Source organism: Cnephaeus nilssonii (genome assembly GCF_951640355.1).
Source record: "Cnephaeus nilssonii genome assembly, chromosome: 22".
Classification (NCBI taxonomy): Eukaryota; Metazoa; Chordata; class Mammalia; order Chiroptera; family Vespertilionidae; genus Cnephaeus; species Cnephaeus nilssonii.
In genome coordinates this window covers 13,236,289-13,259,054 of record NC_137093.1, presented here as the reverse complement: position 1 = coordinate 13,259,054, position 22,766 = coordinate 13,236,289, and the positions used below count along the sequence as shown (strand labels likewise).

The 22,766-nt window shown below is 41.9% G+C and overlaps 1 protein-coding gene across 2 annotated transcripts in view; it reads left to right on the top strand.

Moving 5' to 3' along the window:
* The window catches only part of PI4KA (phosphatidylinositol 4-kinase alpha), a 93,761-nt gene that overhangs the window by 498 nt on the left and 70,497 nt on the right, over positions 1–22,766 (top strand). For both annotated transcript variants that reach the window (XM_079762835.1, XM_079762834.1), the window contains exons 2-7: positions 12,857–12,973; positions 15,713–15,806; positions 18,699–18,787; positions 21,161–21,233; positions 21,828–22,087; positions 22,621–22,687. In XM_079762835.1, coding sequence (XP_079618961.1) covers positions 12,857–12,973; positions 15,713–15,806; positions 18,699–18,787; positions 21,161–21,233; positions 21,828–22,087; positions 22,621–22,687 — 700 coding nt within the window. The remainder of the gene's footprint in view (positions 1–12,856; positions 12,974–15,712; positions 15,807–18,698; positions 18,788–21,160; positions 21,234–21,827; positions 22,088–22,620; positions 22,688–22,766) is intronic.

Sequence of the window (22,766 nt, the reverse complement as noted above, 5' to 3'; positions counted from 1 at the left end):
GAGGGGGCACCTTGTGACATCGCTGGGGCGGGGGTGGCAGTGAGGAGCAGTGTGGCAAGAGTTAAAGGACCAGCGTTAAAATCTGGGTCTCTGCTCCCGACTTTCCCTGCTTTTTATTCCGTGACTTTGGAGAGATGCCTTCCTTGTCAAACGGGGGTGCTGTCACCTGCGTTGCCCGCTTCACGGGATTGTCGTGAAGGGCAGATGGACTAGTCACTGTATCTGAAAGGGCTTTCTGAAATGCAAATCTCCTGCGCATTGTTTTTCTGTGACACTAGAGGGGGCCTTGGGTTGGGTAAAAGATCGTGTGGTTTACAGTGGCAGGGAAGCGGGAGTGCACTGTCAGTGGGCAGAGACTTGAACTGGGGATTGCTTCAGAGGAAAAAGAACTTAGGCCAGAGCAATCCTTATCTTGGGAGAAAGGTGAAAGGCAACCCAAAGGTGTGCCTGGGATGGTGGAAAGAACGCGGATTTCAGTCAGACCTAAGTTCGGTCCCTGCCCTCACTCCCTGTGCATTGTCTTAGACAAGTTACTTCAACTCTCAAGAGCCCGGTTCCTGATCTCTGAAATGAGGTGGCTCTTGAGGATTAAATGAGTTCAGGCCTAGAGTGCCGTGCACAGAGTAGTGAACAGTAAGTAAATGTAAGCGTTCGTCCCCTACCCGTGCGTGATGAGGCTCATTCGTGTGTTAGTGTTGAAGGGATGGGATTCTCTCTTCCCCACATAGCTTTCTGGCAAATGGAAGGAGAATTGTCGGACAGTAGGGGAAGAACAGTGGTGACTACTCAGTTTTGTAGTATTTGCTCACTACGTTTTCCCGCTCTACAACTATCAAAAAGAAGCCCTTAGCATTCCTAAGCAAAAGATTCTTGAGGTTCTTAAGAATAAAGGAGTTTCTGCGTACTCATTTGGGATAATCAAGATGGAGGCTTAAGGGGGGAGACCAGTATTGACAAATCTCTCTCTATCATTTTTTTGTTTCTATTTTTCCTCTTCTCCTTTTTCCAGAGAGAAGGAATTGGACTGAGAAAGGTTTAGTCCAGATAGGATTGACGTGAGGAAGGCTGAGTTTTCTTTTAGTTTATTGATTTGAGAGAGAAACATCGATTTGTGATTCCACTTACTGATGTATTTATTGGTTGCTTCCTGTATGTGCCCTGACCAGAGATCAAACCCACAACCTTGGCGTATCGGGTTGATGCTCTAAACCAACTGAGTTACCCGGCCAGGGCCAAGAAAGACTTAAGTTTTCTGAACTGGACTTGACATCTCAGCTCAGACTTGGTAACTCAGGCAGCCCTGACATGCTTTTAACGTCACCTGCGGCACATTAAGGACATAACTTGCCCTGTCTTTGTCCCTCTATATGCCACCGTTGTGTTTACTTACTCCACCCTAATCCCAGGCTGTGAAACCAAGTGGCTTTTATTTTTTGTTTAATTACTTAATTCATTCTTTCATTCAGAAAACATTTATTGAGCACCTCCTATTAACTGGTATATGCTAAGGCAGGTAAATAAGGAACAGTCCTAATTTAGTCGCTCAGGTGACCAACAGCAAGTCAGACTTCCTGCAAGTCCTCCATCTTCTCTTGTATCCCAGGTCTGCTGATCAGATTCCTGCCATGTTCAGAGAGCCAAACCCAAGAGCCCTGGGCATCTATTCTCTGATCCATATCTCAGCTTTGACCTTTTCCTGCTAGGCTGCCTGGAAGACTGGAGTCTCAGCCTTGAGTCCCACCCCCAGGATTACATCCAACTCTGAGGACAGCCTCAGTGAAGCCCTCTAGAGTCTAGACCATGTTCCACTTAGTCCTCAACACTCTCCACACTGGGTGAAAAGTGAAAGGGGAAAAAATAAGAGAAGAAAAGAAGTCCCATCTACACAGGAATCTCCACATACCCCACGTAGGGTTGGCTTCCAGACTCCCTCTCTCTGAATTTATATGCCTGTCTTGCTCTGCTTTCCTTGTTCTTGCCTGTCTTCATAATGTTGTTGAACTGCCTCTGCCAAGCTTCCTCCTGGCTCTGCCTGGTCATACTTCTCTGTGTCCAGGAAACCAGGTGTCTTGTTTCTACCTCTCCTCCTCTGTACTGTGCCATACTAATGCACCCCAAACGCTGGGGCACGGAGCGTTCTGGGTAGAGCTGCAGAGCAGGCAGCATTTCTTGCCCTTCCATTCCTCTTCTCACCCACAGGAGGCTTTGGTCAGAGTCCTTTCCCGTATCCTAAAATATCCTCTCTTTTCTTCAGCTAGAACGCCAGAATCTCGAGGTAGTCTTAGCTAACTATTGATCTGATGTTTAAATGGCACTTTGGCATTAGGGACAGGCTGGACTCTCCCTGGTGGACAGATGTTCTTCAGAAGATGAGCTGGTTAGCTCTTATCTATACGTGGAGGAATGTGTGGTCAGATGCTGAGGGCAGTGAGTGGGCTTTCTGGAGTTCATGGTTATCCAGTCTGTCCTTTAGAGTGGTCTGCCATGGAGTAAAAATAATGGTATTTTTTCAGCATCACGCAACTGAAAATTTTCCATCTTTGCTCCCTTTCCTTTGTGAGGCCATGTTAAAAAGAACCCTCCATGGAGGGAGAGGAGAGGAGAGAGAATGAGCATTGGCAAAGGGTATCACGCTGCTAGAACTATAATCGTTGTTCTTAAGTCTAAAATATTTTAAGAAGAAATTGGAAGAAAAAAATCTTTACCTGTAAACATGCCACATTAACTGTGTTTGTTTGCTAGGGTTGCCATAACCAAGTACCATGGTGGCTTACACAACAGAAATTAATTTTTTCACAGGAAAAAAAAGAAGGCTAGAAATCCAAGATAAAGGTGTCAGCAGTGTTAGTTTCTTTTGAGGCCTCTTTCTTTGGCTTGTAGATGGCCATCTTCTCTCTGTGTCTTCTCTCTGTTCCTGTCTGTGTCCTAGTCTCTTCTTCTAAGAACACTAGTTAGATTGATAGGACTAGCCCACCCTCATTTTAACTTAATTACCTCTTTACAGACTCTTGTCCAAATACAGTCACATTCTGAGGTACCTGAATGAGTAGGACTTCAATATGTGAATTTGGGAATGGGGCACAATTCAGCCCATAATAACTCATCAGAACTTTCATTTAGAATACCTTTTCAGTCTTTAACCATATATAGCAGTATTCACTTTATGGTCTTCTTTCTATTTTTAAAAAATCCTCACCTGAGGATATTTTCTCCCTTTTTATTTTAGAAGATTGGCAAGGGACAGGGGAGAAAGAGAGAGAAACATCTATGGCGGCTGCCTCCCCCCAACCCCCCCGCCCCGCACGCCCTGACAGGGGCAAGAAGTGAGCCTGAAACCCAGGTACATGCAGAATTGAACTTGCAACCCTTCAGTCCACGGGCCAGGCCGACGCTCCAACCACTGAGCAAAACAGCCTAGGGCGCACTAAGTGACTTTTTAATAAAAATCCCTTGGGAGGATATTTAGCTGTTTCACACTTTGCTGGGGTGTGAGTGAGTATAATTTTTTTGGGGGCGGGGTGGAACCTTTTCTCCATGGCTCTGGACAGGTGTGTGAAAAATGTAATGCAAGGTAAAAAAAGTGAAATGTGCTCTAAAAGTGAAGAGGTGGTAGGCTCTTGCTGGGAGGTTACTTTGCTCTGAGATGTTAAGTAGGGACAACAGGGTCAGCAGAAACAGTGTATTTAAAGCCAAGAGTGGAGATGAGACTGGAGAAGAAAGCAGGCGATACGCAGTCCCAGACTCAGAGTTTGGATTTCACTGATGAGACAGGTAAGAGCCCTTGGATGTTTCAGGGCCTGAGAGTGATGTGTATTAGGAAGATTATTATGGCTGGATTGTTGATATCGATGGCCTTAGAGAGTCTCAGAATTGATGCATCACTAGCTGTTTGCTCCCCCAGAGGGCAGAAATGTTCTATTTCTGACTCTACTGCAGATTCTCTTTTCTGCTGTGTGTGTTTGCAGTTTGCACCCAGTGGTCGCTTTCAGTCCCTTTCACCAGCAGCTGTTCATGTTGTTGATTCTAATTGCTGAAATTTATCTATGCACTTCATTTTCCTGACAGTCTTACTTACGTATTTATTTGTTTTTGTATTTGCTTCTGTCTTGTAACTTGGCATTTAGGAAAAATCCTTGGCCTTTTTTGAACAGCGCCAAGCCAGCCAGAATACTATTTTTATTTGTGTGATACACTGACACATAAATATAGGGTTGAGGAAAAAATCCTCAGTTCTTACTCCCATTTATTTATTGAGTTCTGAGAGGCTCTATCTTTGCTGCTAAAGCCATTCTGTTTTCCTCAATGTTTTTGTTTTTAGAGCTGGTCTGGAAGCCTGGATTCAGGAGTTATACCAATATAACAGCAAAAGATGGTGACATTCATTCATTCATATAATAAATCTTTGAGTGCTTGCTGTGTGCCAAGCTCTGTGCTCGGCTCTGAAGAGGCCCATTAGAGGGATGCATAAATAGACATGGTCTTGCTGTCATGGAGTTTACCATGGAGAGAGACAGACAAAAAAGCACTAAACAAAAAATTGCAAGTAAATAGAATCTAAAATGGTAACAAGTACCACAAAGCAAAAGTAAATGGTGTCGGTGCGTTTTGTCTCAATTTTTTTTAAAAAGGTAAATGGGTGTGAGGAGAGAGAAAATGGGGTCCTGATTTATGTGGATATCAGGGAAGATTTTAAACATTGGGAAAGGATGAGTAGAAGTTAGCCAACGAAGTGTGTAGAAAAGAATACTCCTAGTAGAGGGTACAGCTTGTGCAAGGCCCAGAGGTAGGAAAATATTTTACTCTCTTGATGGCTTTAAGAAAGGCTACAGTGGTTGCAGCTTAGGGAGGTAGGGGGCACAAAAATAGGCTGATGAGGTGGGCAGGGCTCTATCACCCAGGGCATGTGATGGAAATGATTTTCATCTTTATCCTAAAAACAACGTAATCATTTTATAGCTTTTAGGGGACTGGTGAAGAATTTAAAATGTTAATAGTAAGTAAAAGTGCCAATTGTGGTTAGAATAGAGATGGAACTATTTTAAGACCACTTTAAATAGATTTGTGAATATTACATTTAGTATGAATGTTAGGTATTGTTTTCCTAGATTTTTTTTCTTAGTTGGTTAAAGCGCCTGTCTAGTAGATTTTTTTTTCTTACTTAGGATTAAATAGTCCCTTAGATCTTTTGGGGAACTTATAATTACAGTTATATAATTATAGGATCATAGGCATTTAGATCTTTGTTCTTTTCTAATATAAGCATTTAAAGATGTAAATTTCCCTCCAAGTACTGCTTTTAGCAGCATTCCACAAAAATTTTGTAAGATGTGTTTTCTTTTTTCTTCTGTTCAAGATATTTTTCTAATTTTTCTTTCGATTTCTTTTTTTTGATTCTGAGGTATATAGAAGCATATTATTTAGTTCCCAAACATTTGGAGGATTTATAGATTTTTTTTCTGTTGTTGATTTCTAATTTTATTCTTTTGCAGTCAGAAAACATCCTCTGATTTCAATTCGTTTCAATTGTATTGAGATTTGTCTTATGATACAGTATATGTAAGATATAACTTGGTGAATTTTCCAATTGTACTTGAAAAGAATGTGTATTTTGCTTTTGTTAAGTGGCATTTTCTATAGATATCAGTAAGGTCAAGAAGGTTTTTCAGGTTTTCAGTAACCTTACTGATTGTTCATCTATTTATTCTATCAACTACTAAGAGAGGAATGCTGAAGTTGCCAAACATAATTGTGGATCTGTTGATTTCTCCTGTGTTCTGTTAAGTCTTTTTCATTTTCTATGAGTTGACATCCATCACAACAATAAATTTTAGTACATTTTTATTATTCCCCAAAGAAACCCTGTTCCCCTGAATTGTTGCCTTCTCAGCCCCTAACTCTAGGCAACCACTAATTTACTTTCGGTCTCTGTAGTTTTGCCTATTCTGGACATTTTATTTATTTGTTTGTTTGTTTGTTTATTTATTTATATTTTTATTGATTTCAGAAAGGAAGGGAGAGGGAAATAGAAACATCAATGATGAGAGAGAATCATTGATTGATGCCCCCTACTGGAGATCAAGCCTGCTACCCGGTCATGTGCCCTTGACCGAAATCGAACTCGGAACCCTTCAGTCTGCAGTTGATGCTCTATCCACTGATAAATGGAATCATACAATATGTGGTCCTTTGTGACTGACTTCTTTCACTTAGCATAATGTTTTCAAGGTTCATCCATGCTGTAGCATGTACCACTATTTCATTTCTTTTTATTGATGGACAATATTCCATTCTATGCATATACCACATTTTATTTATCCCTTCATCAATACACAGACATTTTAGAGAAGAGGAAGGCGAGGGGTGAGGGGGGGAGACAGACAGACAGACATCAATGTGAGAGAGAACATCGATTGGTCACCTTCTGCATGTAACTAACCAGGTATCAAACCCGAAACCAACTGAGCCATACCGGGCCAGAATGGCTCAGTACCTTTGAGAAAGAATATTTTTAAAAATGTTTTTAACAAAGTACCACTAATACTTAAAGCTTCAATCTTCAATTCTCAGGGAATTTTGTTTCTTTAGAAAGAATATTCCCAGAGGTTTCAGATAACGAAAGTTGTATGCTTTTAAAATAATTGCTTAATTAGCCAGCTTGTAATGCTATTATTATAGTTCAATTTTAACCCAGATACCTTACCTACATCCAGAACACCTGCTCTGTGAGGAGAAATCCATTTCTTACATTTGATATAGAGGAGGAGATCTTGGGGTTTGCCTCTGCCCTCTGGGCAAGTGCCAGGATGGGCTGGCACCAGCCTCCCCCCCCCCCAAAAAAAAAAAAAAAACAACAGGGGAGGGCTGGATTGAGAAGAGATCCTGCCACACTGGTCAGAGTGAAGCTTGGGCAGTAAGTAAGAATAGAAGTCAGGCCCTAGCTGGTTTGGCTCAGTGGATAGAGCGTTGGCCTGGGGACTGAAGGGTCCCGGGTTTGATTCCAGTCAAGGACACAGGCCGGGGTTGTGGACTCGAACCCCAGTAGGGGGCGTGCAGGAGGCAGTTGATCAGTGATTCTCATCATTGATGTTTCTGCTAGTATCTCTCTCTCCCTCTTCCTCTCCCTTCCTCTCTGAAATCAATTAAAAAATATTAAAAAAACCACACACACAAATAAAAAAAACTAGTCCTCACTAAGGGGACTTGACAGCAATATTTGTCACACATAGTTCATTTACCTTGTAATTGGTATGACGATCTGTGTTAGCTAATTGGCTTTAATCAGAAGAAAAACAAACTTTAAAAAAAAATCTTCACCCGAAGATATATTATTTTATTTTATTGATGAGAAAGAGAGAGGGGAATGGGGAGGAAACGTTAATGAGTTGTTTCCAGTACGCACCCCACAACCTGGGTATGTGCCCTGACCAGGAATCAAATCCGCCACCTTTGGGACGATGCTCCAACCAACTGAGCCACACCAGCCAAGGCCAAACTTCTACACATTTTTATAATAGAAGGTTGTTTTGCAACTTGGAGCAAGGAGCCCACTGGAGTTAGGCTCCTACCCTCCCACAGAAACTGGGAGATGGGGTTGCTAGCTCCCTTGGTATTTACATTCCAAAGAGATGGCTTCCAGGTTCTGGAGAAAGACATTCCCAGGTCATCAAGCTGACAAATTGCTAATTTACTCTTCAAAAGGACTTATGTACATTTCACAGAAATGTGAAGTAGTGAATTTTAAATGTAAATGAACAAAGAAAAAGGAGGAAAGAGGAATGGTTTCCCTTATTTCAGTGATGGGCAACCTTTTGAGCTTGGTGTGTCAAACTGCGCCAAAAAACTGAGCATAACTCGGGTAGTGTGTCACTTTGAGGAAAAAACATTATTTCGCAAATGTTTCATCCTCAGGAGCAGCAAATGTTTCATCCTCGGCATGCGGCCGCCTCAGCGGCCTCGTGTCATCAGAAATGGCTACGCGTGTCAGTGCTGACACGCGTGTCATAGGTTCGCCATCACTGCCTTATTTCAACAGGGAGAATTAAACTTCTTATTTTACATTTATATTTGTTTTTAGCCTGTCGCATCTGATATTCACCTGGTTTGTCTCTTCAAGTCTAGAATGAGAGCAGGGCCCAGTCTTCCTGGCTTACTCTACATCCACAGTACTCAAGGCGGCATCTCCCATGAAATAGGTGCTCAGTAAATAGTAAATGAATGTGTTAAAGGCATATTGACTTGATTAGCTCATTTTTTTATCCTCACCAGAGGACATTTTTATTGATGTTTGCAGAGAGAGAGAAAGAGAGGCGGGGGGGGGGGGGAGGGAGGGAAGGAAAGAAGAGGAGGAGGAGGAGAAGAGAAATATCAGTGTGAGAAACATCCGTCGTCTCCCCCACATACCCCGAATTGGATAGAACCCACAACCTAAAGCACGTGCCCTGACTGGGATTCAAACCCACGATACTGGATGACACGCCTGTCAACCGAGCCACACCCACCAGGGCTGATTAACTTTTACATAAGGCATTTGAAGGACTTCATTGAAGAGCAGTAGCATGGACAATGTTTATCATGTACTGTCCCATGAAGTGAGTCCTGAGTTCAGGTCTCATTTAGCTCCATGAGGACTGTTGTATAGACAGGGAAGCTGAGGATCAGTGTGTCACTCAAGTGGCCTGTGCCAGAACCTGCATGTGACTCTGGGTCTAACTCTAAAGTCCATGGGCAATTCACTATCCTAAAAATTGTCAAGATTAGATTTATTTATATACAACAGAAAAACAAAACACAATCCTTACCCTGCCCCCAAAGCAGTCTCTAGGGACAGAGAAAGGGCCTGAAAGCAAAAATATTTAACTATTTATTTATTTTATTTTTTTAATACATTCTTATTGATTTCAGAGAGGAAGGAAGAGGGAGAGAGAGATAGAAACATCAATGATGAGAGAGAACCATTGATCGGCTGCCTCCTGCACACCCCCTACTGGGGACCAAGCCTGCAACCCCTGGCATGTGCCCTTGACCAGAATCCAACCTGGGACCCTTTGGTCCGCAGACCGCCACTCTTATCAACTGAGCCAAACCAGCTAGGGCAATATTTAACATTTTAAACGTCATATGTGTGTGCCGTGTGGAAATATTGACAAGTTATCCTTTTTTTTTTAAGTTTTTTTTTTTAAATACTTTTATTGATTTTTTTAGAGAGAGGAAGGGAGAGGGAGAGAGATATAGAAACATCGATCAGCTGCCCCTTGCATGCCACCCCACTGGGGATCGAGCCCACAACCCAGGCATGTGCCCTGACTTTGAATCCTGACCTCCTGGTTCATAGGTCGATGCTCAACCACTGAGCCACACCAGCTGGGCAAGTTAATCTTTTTTTGTATGATTACATCTTTTCCATATTTAATGGTGAGGTTGTGCCAGTTTTGACGAGTTTCTGAGTCTCCATTCTGTCTTCTAGCACATTAGATCGGAGGCCCAGTGTGACTTCTGTGTGTTCAAGCAGAGTGTTGATTAAGTATTGCACAGGACAGGTCAGAGTACATGGACTTCGACAGGGCCCCAGACTCTTCTCTTTGGTTACCTGTTGATTTATTAATCAACATTGTTTGCATCACACTGACTCATTTTGATAGGAATCTACCTTCTTTCCATCTCTTATTTACAGGGATGTTTCTTGAGAGACTTTACTCTTTCTGTCAAGATAACATGACTCTCTGGTGTAAGTGGCTGGGGCCTCTGAATGATCCCTTTGTTGTGGTTGGTCCGCAGCTCTTTCTGTTTTCCCCTGTGGTTGGGAAGCACTCTCCTTGTGAAGGAACACTAAAGAAAAGTAGGAATTTAGCATTTCTGTTTCTTTCTTGTTATTACTTTATGCTCTTTTGCCTGAGCATTTAATTTTAAAAACAGCATGGGTTCCCCCCCATATGTATATGTTTTTTATTTTAACTTATTGGATGTTTATCCTGACTACGTAAGTAATATTTTCCCCTAGAACATATTCTGGCAAATATGAAACAGCACAAAGAAGAAATGTAAAACCACTGCTCATCCTGCCTCTCAAAACTATTAACATTTTGATGCCCAGCCAGTGTGGTTCAGTGGTTGAGTGTCAACCTATGAACCAGTAGGTCACGGTTCAATTCCCAGTCTGGGCACATGCCTGGGTTTCAGGCTCGCTCCCCAGTAGGGGTTGTGCAGGAGGCAGCCGATCAATTCTCTCTCATTATTGATGTTTCTATCTCCCCCTCTCCTCTCTGAAATCAATAAAATAAAAACAAAATTAAACCATTAAAAAAAAAACCACAGAGGGTGGGGGCGGCTGGGGAGAGGTCAGTGGGGGGAAAAGGAGACTTATGTGATACTTTAAACAATAAAGAATAATAATAAAAAAGAAAGTAATGGGCCAATCCCTCCGCCCAGCAGCGAGAGCCTGTGGCAATTGCTATAAAAAAACATACAAAACAAAATAAAATAAAAACTATTAACATTTTTATATATTTTTAACAGTATTTTTTCTGTATATGGTAATTCAGATAACTTCTCTTGTGATTTTATAGAACATTTAGAGCATTGTTCTGTCATTTCTTATTTTTAGAAAAACACTATGTTTATTTATTTATTTTATCTTCAACCGAAGATATTTTTCTATTGTTGTTTAGAGAGATTGGAAGAGAGTGGGAAAGAGAGAAATATCGATGTGAGAGAAACACATCAATTGGTTGTCTCCTGCATATGCCCTGACCAGGGCCTGGGCTGGGGAGGAGCCTGCAATTGAGGTACGTGCACTTGACGGGAATTGAATCCTGGACCCTTTGGTCCTCAGGCTGATGCTCTATCCACTGAGCCAAACCAGCCAGGGCAGAAAAACACTATTTTTGATGTCTGTAGTATTAAGTTAAACTTTATGTAAGCTTTGTTTTTGTAGTTCAGAAATATTTTGAATATCAGTTATTTCATGTGATTCAACCTAATATTTCATCAGTTGGTTGAATCATTTAGTCTCCTAATGTTAAATAGATTATTTCTGATTTTCAATTACTATTTACAACACTTTCTTTTTTTAAAAAAATATATATTTTATTGATTTTTTACAGAGAGGAAGAGAGAGGGATAGAGAGTTAGAAACATCGATGAGAGAGAAACATCGATCAGCTGCCTCTTGCACACCCCCTACTGGGGATGTGCCCGCAACCAAGGTACATGCCCTTGACCGGAATCGAACCTGGGACCCTTGAGTCCGCAGGCCGACGCTCTATCCACTGAGCCAAACCGGTTTCGGCACACTTTCTAATTATTATTATTTTTTAATATATCTTTATTGATTTCAGAGTGGAAGGGAGAGGGAGAGGGAGAGAGAAACATCAATGATGAGAGAGAATCATTTATTTGGCTGCCTCCTGCATGCTCCCCTACTGGGAATCAAGCCTGCAACCTAGGCATGTGCTCTTGACTGGAATTGAACCTGCAACCCTTCAGTCCGGCAGACCGATGCTCTATCCCCTAAGCCAAACCAGCTAGGGCTCTAATTATTTCTTTACAATCATTCCTAGAGGGAACATTGATATCTAGGACAAATACTAGTTAGTTGCTCTCTTCAGGTTAGAAGGTGCTTTTCTTTCAAGCTTGTATTTTCCCTTTATATTAATGCTTTTAAAATCCAAGCAAACAAAAACAGTTTGCTTTCTCTTTAAAAATGGAAATTGATTGATGCGTTTTCAGGGTAAATGTCAAGCACTACACTTTCCTTAGCCATTAAAACATCCTGTTAGCATATGCATAATCAAAGAACACAGACAATAGTGCATTGGAGGCCTGGGAGGGGGCTGGCGAGGGAGTGGGGGAAGGAGGTTAGTTGGGGGTAAAAAGCGGACATCTGTAATGCTTTCTACAATAAAGGTGAATTTAAAACAAACAGAAAACCAACCCATCAGGATCATATGAATGTCAGTGACTATTCTTTGGGTCTGTGGCCTGCTATTTATAATAAACTAGAGGCCTGGTGCACAAAATTTGTGCACTCAGGGGGTCCCTCAGCCCGACCTGTGCCCTCTCTCAATCTGGGACCCCTGGGAGGGTGTTGGAGAGCCGGTTTCAGCCCAATCCCCGCAGGCCAGGCCAAGGGACCCCCCCCCCGCCCCCGCTTCCCTCAGATTAATCAGTCTGTTCCATGTTGCCATGCCTGTGGTTTCTACTGCATTGAGAATCTGCCCCCTGGTGGTCAGTGTACATCATAGCTACCAGTCGGCCGGCCGCTTAGGCTTTTATATATATAGATCCTTTATGTCTGATATTTACTGTTTACAACAATAATTTTGAAGATAATTACAATTTTTCCATTTATTTAGTAAGTTGCTGATTTATTGCCTGCTTGCCTTCTGCTAGCCACTATTATGGCATATCCAGTAACAATAGGTATTGTTTATTGAGCACTTACTTTGTGCTGTGCAGTCTTAAGAGCTTTACACACATTTGATTTTTAAAGAGCCTCAAGGAGAGGCACTGTGCCTGTAGGTAGGTTTGGGTAACCTGCTTATCAGCATCCCTGGGAAGTGAGGACTGTGGGCTGTCCTGACACCAAAGTGCAGGTGTCAACTATTAGCTGTTGTGCTTTACCTCCTCTGTTATACATCATTGTAACCCTCCTCCCAGGTTCCTCAGTGTTGTGTGTTTTGGGGGCACATGTATGATAATTTTAGAAGCTGGGGATGTCCTTTTTTATGATCTTTTGGAAAATTGGAAAAACTGACTTATTGGTTATGTAAATTCACTGCCTTTTATGGTATTGATTTATTCTGAATGTGGATTGATAAATTTTTAAACTATGGGTGTGTTTTTTTGTCTCATTTTCTAGGTCCAAAAGCTGCTTTGTATGTGCCCAGTAGATTTCCATGGGATCTTCCAATTAGATGAAAGGCGAAGAGATGCAGTGATTGCACTGGGCATTTTTCTCATTGAATCTGATCTTCAGGTAAGTCTTTACTAAATTGAAAGTGTTTCTGCCGTATAAAAGGGGGGGGGGATTCAAATTTTAATTTATACCTGCTTATGTTTACCTACAGCAGTATTAAAAGAATGCATACAAGCCTAATAAAAGTGGTTAGCAGTGGGCAGGACAGAGTAGATGAAACTAATGGGAATGAGATATTTTAATGTACACCTTACAAAACTTTGTTTTCCGAACTATGTGAATAAATTAGGGTTTTTGTTTGCTTGTTTGCCAGAAAGTTAATTAAAATGCTTTGTGAAGTAATTGTGTGTCCTCTAGAGCAGCGGTCGCCAACCGGTGGTCCGTGTGGTCTGAAAGGTTGGCGACAGTTGCTCTAGAGTAGACTTGATTTTCAATTTCAGGTAAAATGGTCATCAATCAGACTCAGAGTAACCACAAACAACATTCTTTGATATAGTTTTGATATAATATTATCGTATTCAAAATTGTGATATATATATAAGTTATTTTAGAGTACATGTTAATGTGTTTTATTTTTTAAGATCAAAATAATATATTTAATCCTACATTTTTATTATATATTTTGGATATAAATTTTTTTTAAATTGATGTCAGAGAGGAAGGGAGAGGGAGAGAGAGATAGAAACATCAATGATGAGAGAGAATCATTGATTGCTGCCTCCTGCATGCCCCCTACTGGGGATTGAGCCTACAACCCGGGCATGTGCCCTTGACCGGAATCGAACCCGGGACCCTTCGGTCTGCAGGCCAATGCTCTATCCACTGAGCCAAACCGGCTAGGGCTGGATTTAAAATATTTTAATACAAAAAGTGAATTCTGCCCTTGCCATTGTGGCATAGTTGGTTGAACGTTGTTCTGTGCACCAAAAGGTCACTGGTTTGATTACTGGTCAGGGCACATGCCCAGGTTTTGGGGCTCTGTCCCTAGCTGGGGTGCATGCGGTAGGCAGCTGATCGATATTTCTCCTTCACGGCGATGTTTCTCTCCCTCTCCCTTCCTCTCTCTCTCTCTAAAATCAGTACAAACATATATTTTTTAAAAAGTAAATTCTGGCCCTAGTTGGTTTGGCACAGTGGATAGAGCGTCGCCCTTTGGACTGAAGGGTCCTGGGTTTGATTCCGGTCAAGGGCATGTACCTCGGTTGCAGGCTCCCGACCCTGGTCGGGGGCATATGGGAGGCAACCAAATCAATGTGTCTCTCTCTCACATCAGTATTTCTGTCTCTCCCTCTCCCTTCCACTCTCTCTAAAAATCAATGGAAAAAATATCCTCGGGTGAGGATTAAAAAAAAAAAAGTGAATTCTGTATCACATATTCCCTGACTATCAAGTATATTTCTTTTAAAATTTTTATTTTTAATTACAGTTGACATCCAATATCAGTATTATTTTATATTACTGTCAGATATACAGTACAGTGGTTAGACACATCCTATGCAGGGGGCCGTGCCTTGCAGGGTCCTTTGGAGTTCTGTGCTTGTTAGTATACTAGGATCCTGGACAGATGTAGCCAGCTCCTTTTTATCCTTTAGAGGATAAATTGTTTTGTTTTCACCAAAGAAAGTTCTCTGTTTAGTTATCCATTGTGGCATAACAAACTACCTCAAAACTTGGTGGCTTAATACAACAATTTTCCCCCTCATGTAGACAGAGCTCAGAAGAGTCACTGTTTTTGCTCCATTTGGCACCACCTGGCGTGGCTTGAAGGCTGGGGGCCGGAATCACCTGAAGGCTTATTCCCGTCATGTCTGGGGGTTGATCCTGGCTGTTGGCTGGGACCTTACCTGGGGCTCTCGGCTAGGTCCCCTCTTTGGACGTAGCCTCTCCATGTGGCCTGAGCTGTGTCACTGTGTCGCACCATAGTGTCTGGGATCCAAGGGCTAGTGTCCAAGGAAGAGCGAGGTGGAAGCTGCACTGCTTTCTCTAACCTAGCCTGGGAAGGCTGTCTCATATGTACTACCCTCTAGAGCCACCGGAAGCAAGTCTCTAAGGCAGCCCATTTTCCAGGAAAGGTGAATTCAACTCCACCTTTCAGTGGAAGGAGTGTCACAGAACTTGCAGCCATGTATTAAACCACCACAAAATTTTTCAACATTTTAGAACATCAAATAATGTTCCTCTGGAGCACACTAACCTAATTTTTAACTGGAGCATCTGTAAATACAGGGAAACAACCAAAAGGGTCAATAATGGAAGGCTATGAGGTTATGTGCTGATTGGCTATATGGAAACTAGAAGAAAGTACATTTTCATTGGCTAATGATGGCTATAAAGTCTCATGTTTAATTCGAGAGTAGAAATATGAAGCAGAATATTAAAGCAACCCCCCCAAAAAACAACCAAGGGCCATGAACGATGGACGTATCGCCAAGTTCAGTGAGCTTGAGCTTCTCTCCAGTCAGAGGATGTGATCGTGGGGCCCACTGAAGGGTTTGGGGGCAGTCTGAACACCTGTTAGTGAAGGCAGTTTTGAATGTGTGCACTTCTTCTGGAGAGGGCCTCGTGGGGGCCTGGCCCCCCAGAGGAGGCCAGAGCCAGGCTGGACACTCATCTCCAGAAGGACAGGTTTTAGCCCTTCCCTTCAGCACTTGTGGGAAACAGGAAGGGTGCGACGCCATGTGAACATTCATCTTTGAGATGATTAGGATGTGGGTATACTTTCCTTTGGTCTTGATCTATGCTAAAAAGCTACCAGTCACATATTTTATTAAATATAATCTGTTTTGTTTTGTTTTTAAGCACAAAGATTCTGTGGTTCCTTACCTTCTTCGACTTCTTAAAGGTCTTCCAAAAGTGTATTGGGTAGAAGAAAGCACAGCTCGGAAAGGCAGAGGTAATTTTGTATACAATAATGTTTTTTCTGAATGCAAGGAAGAATATATATGTTCATTTTCTTTAAGAATCAAGTGTTTAATTATACCAACACATCAATTAGGATGCTTCTAGCTGGTTCCACTCCTGGCTGTGGGAAAACTGCCTGCCTGCAGCCACAGGGGCTGTGCTACCCATTGTTGTCCAGGGCCCATGGCTGATGGAGGGAGAGGGCAGGGCTGAGCAAGCCAGCTTCCCATTGCACTCTGAGAGTGAACAGGAACTTTGAGACCTTCAGGAACTTTTCTCATGTCTTATTGGCCAGAATTGTTCACCTGCCTGTCCCTGAACCAGCCTCTATTGCCCTTAGATGAACAGGTTCACTCCTGGAATGAGGGCGGTTCTCCAAATTGTGTTGCTGCTGGTCCAAAAAGGAAGGGTGAAATGGATGTTCAGGACTCAACCCCATGTGCACCATAAATAGTTTTATGACTCTGTTGCTGTTGCTAAGTATCAGTTTAACTTTTACCTTTAGAAGTAGAATATATTCATTTGTATTTCTTTTTATTTTATGTTTTATTTTGATCTCTCTTTATGGTCAAAGGAAAAGTTAGACCATCTTTTTCCCTCTTTCCTTCCACTGCCCTCCCCTCCCTTCATCTTTCTGCCCTCCTTGTTTTTTTTCTCTCTCCCTTCTGAAGTATTTACATAGGTCCACTATATGCCAAGCATTGTGTTAAATGCTTAAAATTCTGATATTCTTGTATACTGATTTCTCAAGACTCCAAAATCAGCTTGAAGACCTCTAACATTTTAGAGTTCATGATCCATGAGACTGAAGTTTCTTTGGAATGTCTCTCTCTGAGGCATGGCTGAGGCCCACCTTCAGATACAGCGGGGGGTTGGTGGCTGTAAAGAAGGCCCTTGTCCTTTTGTTGGAGGGATTCCTGTATTCCTCTAGACCTTTGGGTTTTCATCATTTCTGGTGGCCTCCTATGCCTAAAACTGACAGACCCCAAATTATATATGTGTCCTGGAATTTAAAGGACTGTAAATTAAATAGAGCATTGCTAAAAAGTCAAATATCTATTCCACCTTTGTTATCTAATTTGGGAAGAAATAGAATACCAGTAGATATTGATTCTATTTTTCTGTTATTTTATTTAAAAACAAATATACTTCTATATACATAAACTGGTATTAGAATGGAAGTTTTATCATTATTTGAAACACTAGAGGCCCGATGCACGAAATTCATGCAAGAGTAGGCCTTCCTTCCCCCAGCTGCCGGCACCAGCTTCCCTCTGGCACCCAGGACCCGGGCTTCCCTCGCAGCCCCGGCTTCATCCGGAAGGTCGTCCGGAGGGACGTCCAGTCTAATTAGCATATTACACTTTTATTATTATAGATTGTTGGGAACATTGTTGGAGATATTTCCAATTATTGGGTAACATTTCACTCTTATATTTTTTGTTAAGGCAGTATTATTTGTGCTTTTAAACTCTAGAGCAGTAGTTCTTAAAGTGCCGTCTTTGTATTAGCAGCACCAGTGTTACCTGGGAACTTGTCAGAAATGCAGATTCTCAGCACCACATCAGAGCTACTGAATTATAAACTAGGGCCAGGGAGCATTTGAGATCTTTTCCCTGGCATGTTCGTCAGGTTGGCTCGGGTAAACTCTTAATAACAATTCCAAAAAAAAAGAAAGGAAGGAACTAGGTCTGGGAAGCAGTCAGTCTGCAGTTTAACAAGCCTCCAGGTGATTCCGATGCACAATCAAGTCTGAGAATTACCTAGAGCTGCATGTTAAAATAAGTGCAAAAGTAGAAATGTAGAAGTCTTCTTCGATGTACTTCACATCCTATATAATAAACAGGCTAATATGTAAATCGACTGAACGGTGAAACGACTGGTCGCTATGACACGCACTGACCACCAAGGGGCAAATACTCAATGCAGGAGCTGCCCCCTGGTGGTCAGTTCACTCCCACAGGGGGAGCACCACTCAGCCAGAAGCCGAGTTCACAGCTGGTGAGCTCAGCGGTGGTAGCAGGAGCCTCTCCCGCCTCCATGGCAGTGCTAAGGATGTCTGACTGATAGCTTAGGCCCAAGGGCTCCCAGACTGCGAGAGGGCGCAGGCTGGGCTGAGGGAACAAACCCCCCCCCCAACAAGTGCACGAATTTTGTGCACCAGGCCTCTAGTATGGCCATAAAACTGGATAGCTCTTTGTCCTTGATTAAATGTTTAGTATTCAAAATTGATTAAAAATTTAATAGTGATAGGATCTACACAGTAGATGTACTAACATTTTGAAGGTACACTTGATAGAAGTGCTGCTTAGCTTTTGATCTTTTGGATATAATGTTCCCTTTTTGACCTTGAGGCTGTGCTCCTGAGATCCTCCCTGCTAGGAGGCTCAGTAGTGGAAGGGCTTAAAATCCTATGAGGAATAGAAAAACTCATTGGAAGTTCTTATTAGGATTTTCTCCATTTGTCAAAATAAAGCAGAAAAGGAAATACAAGCATTTGATTCAGTTTAAAGTAGCAGTAATAGGTATTTGACAATTAGCTTCCATATTCTGTCTCTCATACACTATCAAGACTGATTTCTCTTATTTAGGTCAGAAATAAAAATGGAATCTGTCATGTTGAGAGGCTGTGTAATCTCAAACTGATTCAGGAAACATTTACTGAACCAAAACATTATATTTTTAAAAAAAGATAGGAGTATTCTCAGCAAACATGTTGGGCCCATATCTATTCTGAGATTCATCTCAGCAAGGGCATTCACCACAGTAACCCGGTCGCTTGGCAGGCCATATGAGAGAAGCAACTGCTGAATTGGGGGACCAGTAGGTGTGGCCCAGTGTCTCTCATTTGTGACGATCTGATTTGTATTTTTATGGATTCCAGGTGTCCTCCCAGTTGCAGAGAGCTTCAGCTTCTGTTTGGTAACCTTGCTGTCTGATGTGGCTTACAGGGACCCTTCACTTAGGGATGAGGTAAATGTATGGCTAATTGTTTTGCATTTCTATAAGATCAGAAAGAACCCCAAAGTGATGATAAGAGGAAAAAAAAAGTTGAAGTGATTGGATTATTTATGTTTTATTCCACATTATTAATAGTAGACCTAAGAAACATTTAATACTTTGCTTATAGTATTTTCCCGGTTACCCACTGACCTCTTGAGTCTGATCTCATTCAGCTTTCCAAATAGTCCTGTGAGGTAGGCAGCAAAAGGCAGAGGCAGCTCATTTTCCTGACTACGATGGGTATTAAAGTCTTTCATAGAAAGACTTTGCTAGATAGTTGAAGCTAATCCTTTAAGTGCTCAGTTTTTTTGGTCTTAGTTTATTTTATTGGAAATATTACTTAAATGTTTCATACTTTTTTTTTTTTTTTAATCTTCACCCAAGGAGTGAGGATACTTTTTCCATTGATTTTTAGAGAGAACGAAAGGGTGGGGGTAGGGGAAGAGAGAGAAAGAGAAAAACAGATGTAACACAGACACACCTATCGGTTGCTCCCTCCCCCCCCCCCGGGGGAGGGGATCAGACCTGCAACCCTGATGCTCTAACCACTGAGCAACACCAACTGGGGCTGTTTCTTTTTTAAACAATATGATTATAATCTCTAGACTTTTTCTTTTTTTAATATATTTTTTATTGATTTCAGAGAGGAAGGGAGAGAGAGAGAGAAACATCAATGATGAGAGAGAATCATTGCTCGACTGCCTCCTGCACGCCCCCCACTGGGGATCAAGCCCACAATCCAAGCATGTGCCCTTGACCGGAATCAAACCTGGGACCCTTCAGTCCACAGGCCAGTGCTCTATCCACTGAGCCAAACCAGCTAGGGCTCTAGACTTTTTCTTAATCAGATTTATTATTTTGAAAATCAATTTTTATATGTTGCTATCCATCCTCAGGTCCTGCCCAGGAGTGCCTGGTTGCTTGCCTCTATGCTAAATGTTCTCAGCTAAGCTAAGCTTTTTGAGTTTTTGTATCTGTTTTTTAATTTTTAATATCTCTTTCTTTATATTCAGTTATAGATTTTATTGTCAGTATTTCTACCTCTTTCTTTCTTAGTTTAAGTTCTTTATTTGTAGGTTGGTCAAGGAGACAACTAGATATGTTAGAATTACATATTATTAAAAAGTTAACAGGCTTAAGTGAGGGCTTTTCTATAAATAACATCAAAATAGGGAGGTTAACACTGAAGACAAGGACATCATTTTAATATATGAAATGGATAAAATATTTTCAAGTCTTCATAGGTAGCATCATTTAATATTAGCAAAATGTAAGAAATTTGACTTGATTATGAACAAGTCATATCAGACCAACTTCATTCTTTTCTTTTCCTGGTTTTCTAAGACTGGTACTAGTAGGGGGAAATGAAGTGGATATAGTCTAGTTGGTCTTCATTAAGGCAATGGAACAGTCCTCTCCTGACATCCTTGAAAATGGGTTGAGCACCAAAACAATTAATAAGGAACTGTCCAGAGGACCATCCCAAATGGTGACTGGTGAGGTGCCAGCCCAGTAGGAGCCTCCGGTAGCCTGCCCCCTACTGTTGAAGTAAAATGAGCCGGGTCCATGAATGAAGACTGGGAAGCAAGTTGGCCTCATTTGCAGAAAACATAATTTGAGACATTAACAAACAACCAGCATGATGAACTCAGGTTTATACCATGAGCTTTGTAGGGATCAGTGACAGGCAAAAAATACCAGCTACGCAAATAGAGGTGGCATAGTTTGGGAGCAGCATGTGTGGAAAAGATTTAATTACTTATCTGTGAGCTCATGGAGCCAGCCGTGTAAAGTAGCTGCCAGAAAGCTAATGACACATACATGCAAGTCTAGAATCTGTGTTGAGTTTGGTGATTACTCAGTGAGTCCCAGCATCCCTGGAATATGAATGAATTTTATACTGAGCACTACAATTCGAGACGGTTTCTGACACAGTGGACTACAGTAAAATCAGAAGCCTACAATTAGCATCATAAAGGACTTATAAGAATGGATGGAAAGAAGTAGAGGTATTTAGCCATGAGAAGGGATTCAGGGGTCTATCATCTGCTTGCAGAACATGGAGGAAGGAGCGGCCCCAATAGCTGGTGGGTGCAAGCCAGCCCCAGGAGGACAGCATTGGCCCAGTGTTAGGAAGAACTCTGGACCAGCCCAGGGAGGGAGGGTTTCTGTTCCTGGAAGGTCAGCTGATTGGCCCCTCAACAGAGCTTTCACGTGTGGAGTTATGTATCAGATATGAGGTTGGACAAGATAATGTCTGAAGCTCCTTCTGATTCTGAACTAATGTTGTAACATGTTTCTGATTTGGTTTATAAGTTTGCTCTGTTTTCTTGGCTATTACAGATCCTGGAGGCACTTTTGCAGGTTTTACATGTCCTTTTGGGAATGTGCCAGGCCTTGGAGATTCAAGAAAAAGGTATAATTATAGATTCAAGGCTTTTTTAAAAAAAGTTTTGTGGTTATTGTTTTCCTCAGTCTTTTTTTCTGTTTTTTACTACTCTATATACATCATGATGAAAACCTTCCTATATTAGTTGCCTTTGTTGTGTTTTAGCTAAGAGGTCACATGTGAGTCACGCGCACAGCTGTGTCACCTGAAAATTTTTGAGTCACCTTGGACAAGTCACCTCATCCTTCTGGGCCTATGTTTCTTATCTATAACATGTCTGACTTCCCAAGGTCATTTTTCCTCTAGAGTAAGGCTAACAATATGATCCTGGGAGCGATAAATATATTGTGTAAGTACAGTAAAGCTGCCTGATAACGTGACTTACCTTTATAAATGGTTTGGATGTGCCATGAATAGACCAAGACCTCCCAAAGAAGCCAGTTGTATGTGACGCAGACATAGTCTGAAGTTACTGTTCATGCCAGATTGAAAATACCATCAGTCAGCCTTTGGGGTTGACCCGGTTGCTGTGGCTTATCCTGACTCTTGTGAGTCAGTGGGTTGTGAGATGTGAGTCAGTGTTACAAGTTGGTATCAGAACATTCTTTCTTTGTCTTCTAGAATACCTCTGCAAATATGCAATTCCATGCCTGATTGGAATCTCACGAGCATTTGGGCGTTACAGCAACACAGAAGAGTCGCTCCTCTCAAAACTCTTTCCCAGAGTCCCTCCTCATTCCCTCCGAGTCCCAGAGGAGCTGGAAGGCGTTCGGAGGCGTTCCTTCAATGACTTCCGCTCCATCCTCCCCAGCAATTTGCTGACCGTGTGTCAGGAGGGCACCCTGAAGAGGAAGACCAGCAGCGTGTCCAGCATCTCTCAGGTGCGGCTGCCCTCCCGGAAGAGAGCAGAGGAGAGAGGGCTTGTGAATTGCTCACGTGGGGAAAGTCCCACTTGTGTGTAGCTTGAGAAAACTTAGGAAACAAAATGTTCTCACTAGACTTCTCTTTAATATAAAAGGTTCCCATGTCCTCTTTACAATTTATAAGTGATTTCATCTCCTAGTCATGAAGTATTTGCCTCTTAGCAAGTGGGTGCCAAAATCTATTCCTAGTGGGAGACAGTTGATGCCCTTAAGAAGTATCTAATTGACTCATGGAGAAAAGATAGACATGAAACACAAGACTAATTCAGCTTAGTAATCAGATATAAAATGTTTGTCTAGATAGGAAGAATTTAATGATTTGGTATATAGTAGAAAGCACTGTAGGTACGGGGCGGTATCATGGAGGAGGTGATGCTTGAACCACAACTTGAAGTACAACTACTATTGAGCTGGCAGAGAGAACCTTATCTAAGACAAATCTGAGGTTTGACTGGCCTTTTCTGATCTGTAAGTATGGTTGTGTGTTTCAGGTCAGCCCGGAACGGGGGATGCCCCCTCCCAGCTCCCCTGGAGGATCTGCCTTTCACTACTTTGAAGGTGGGCGTCACAACATCATGTTGACCTAGCACTTGGATAACAGGTTCATAGTAACTACTTGTGATGCCAGGGATGGTAA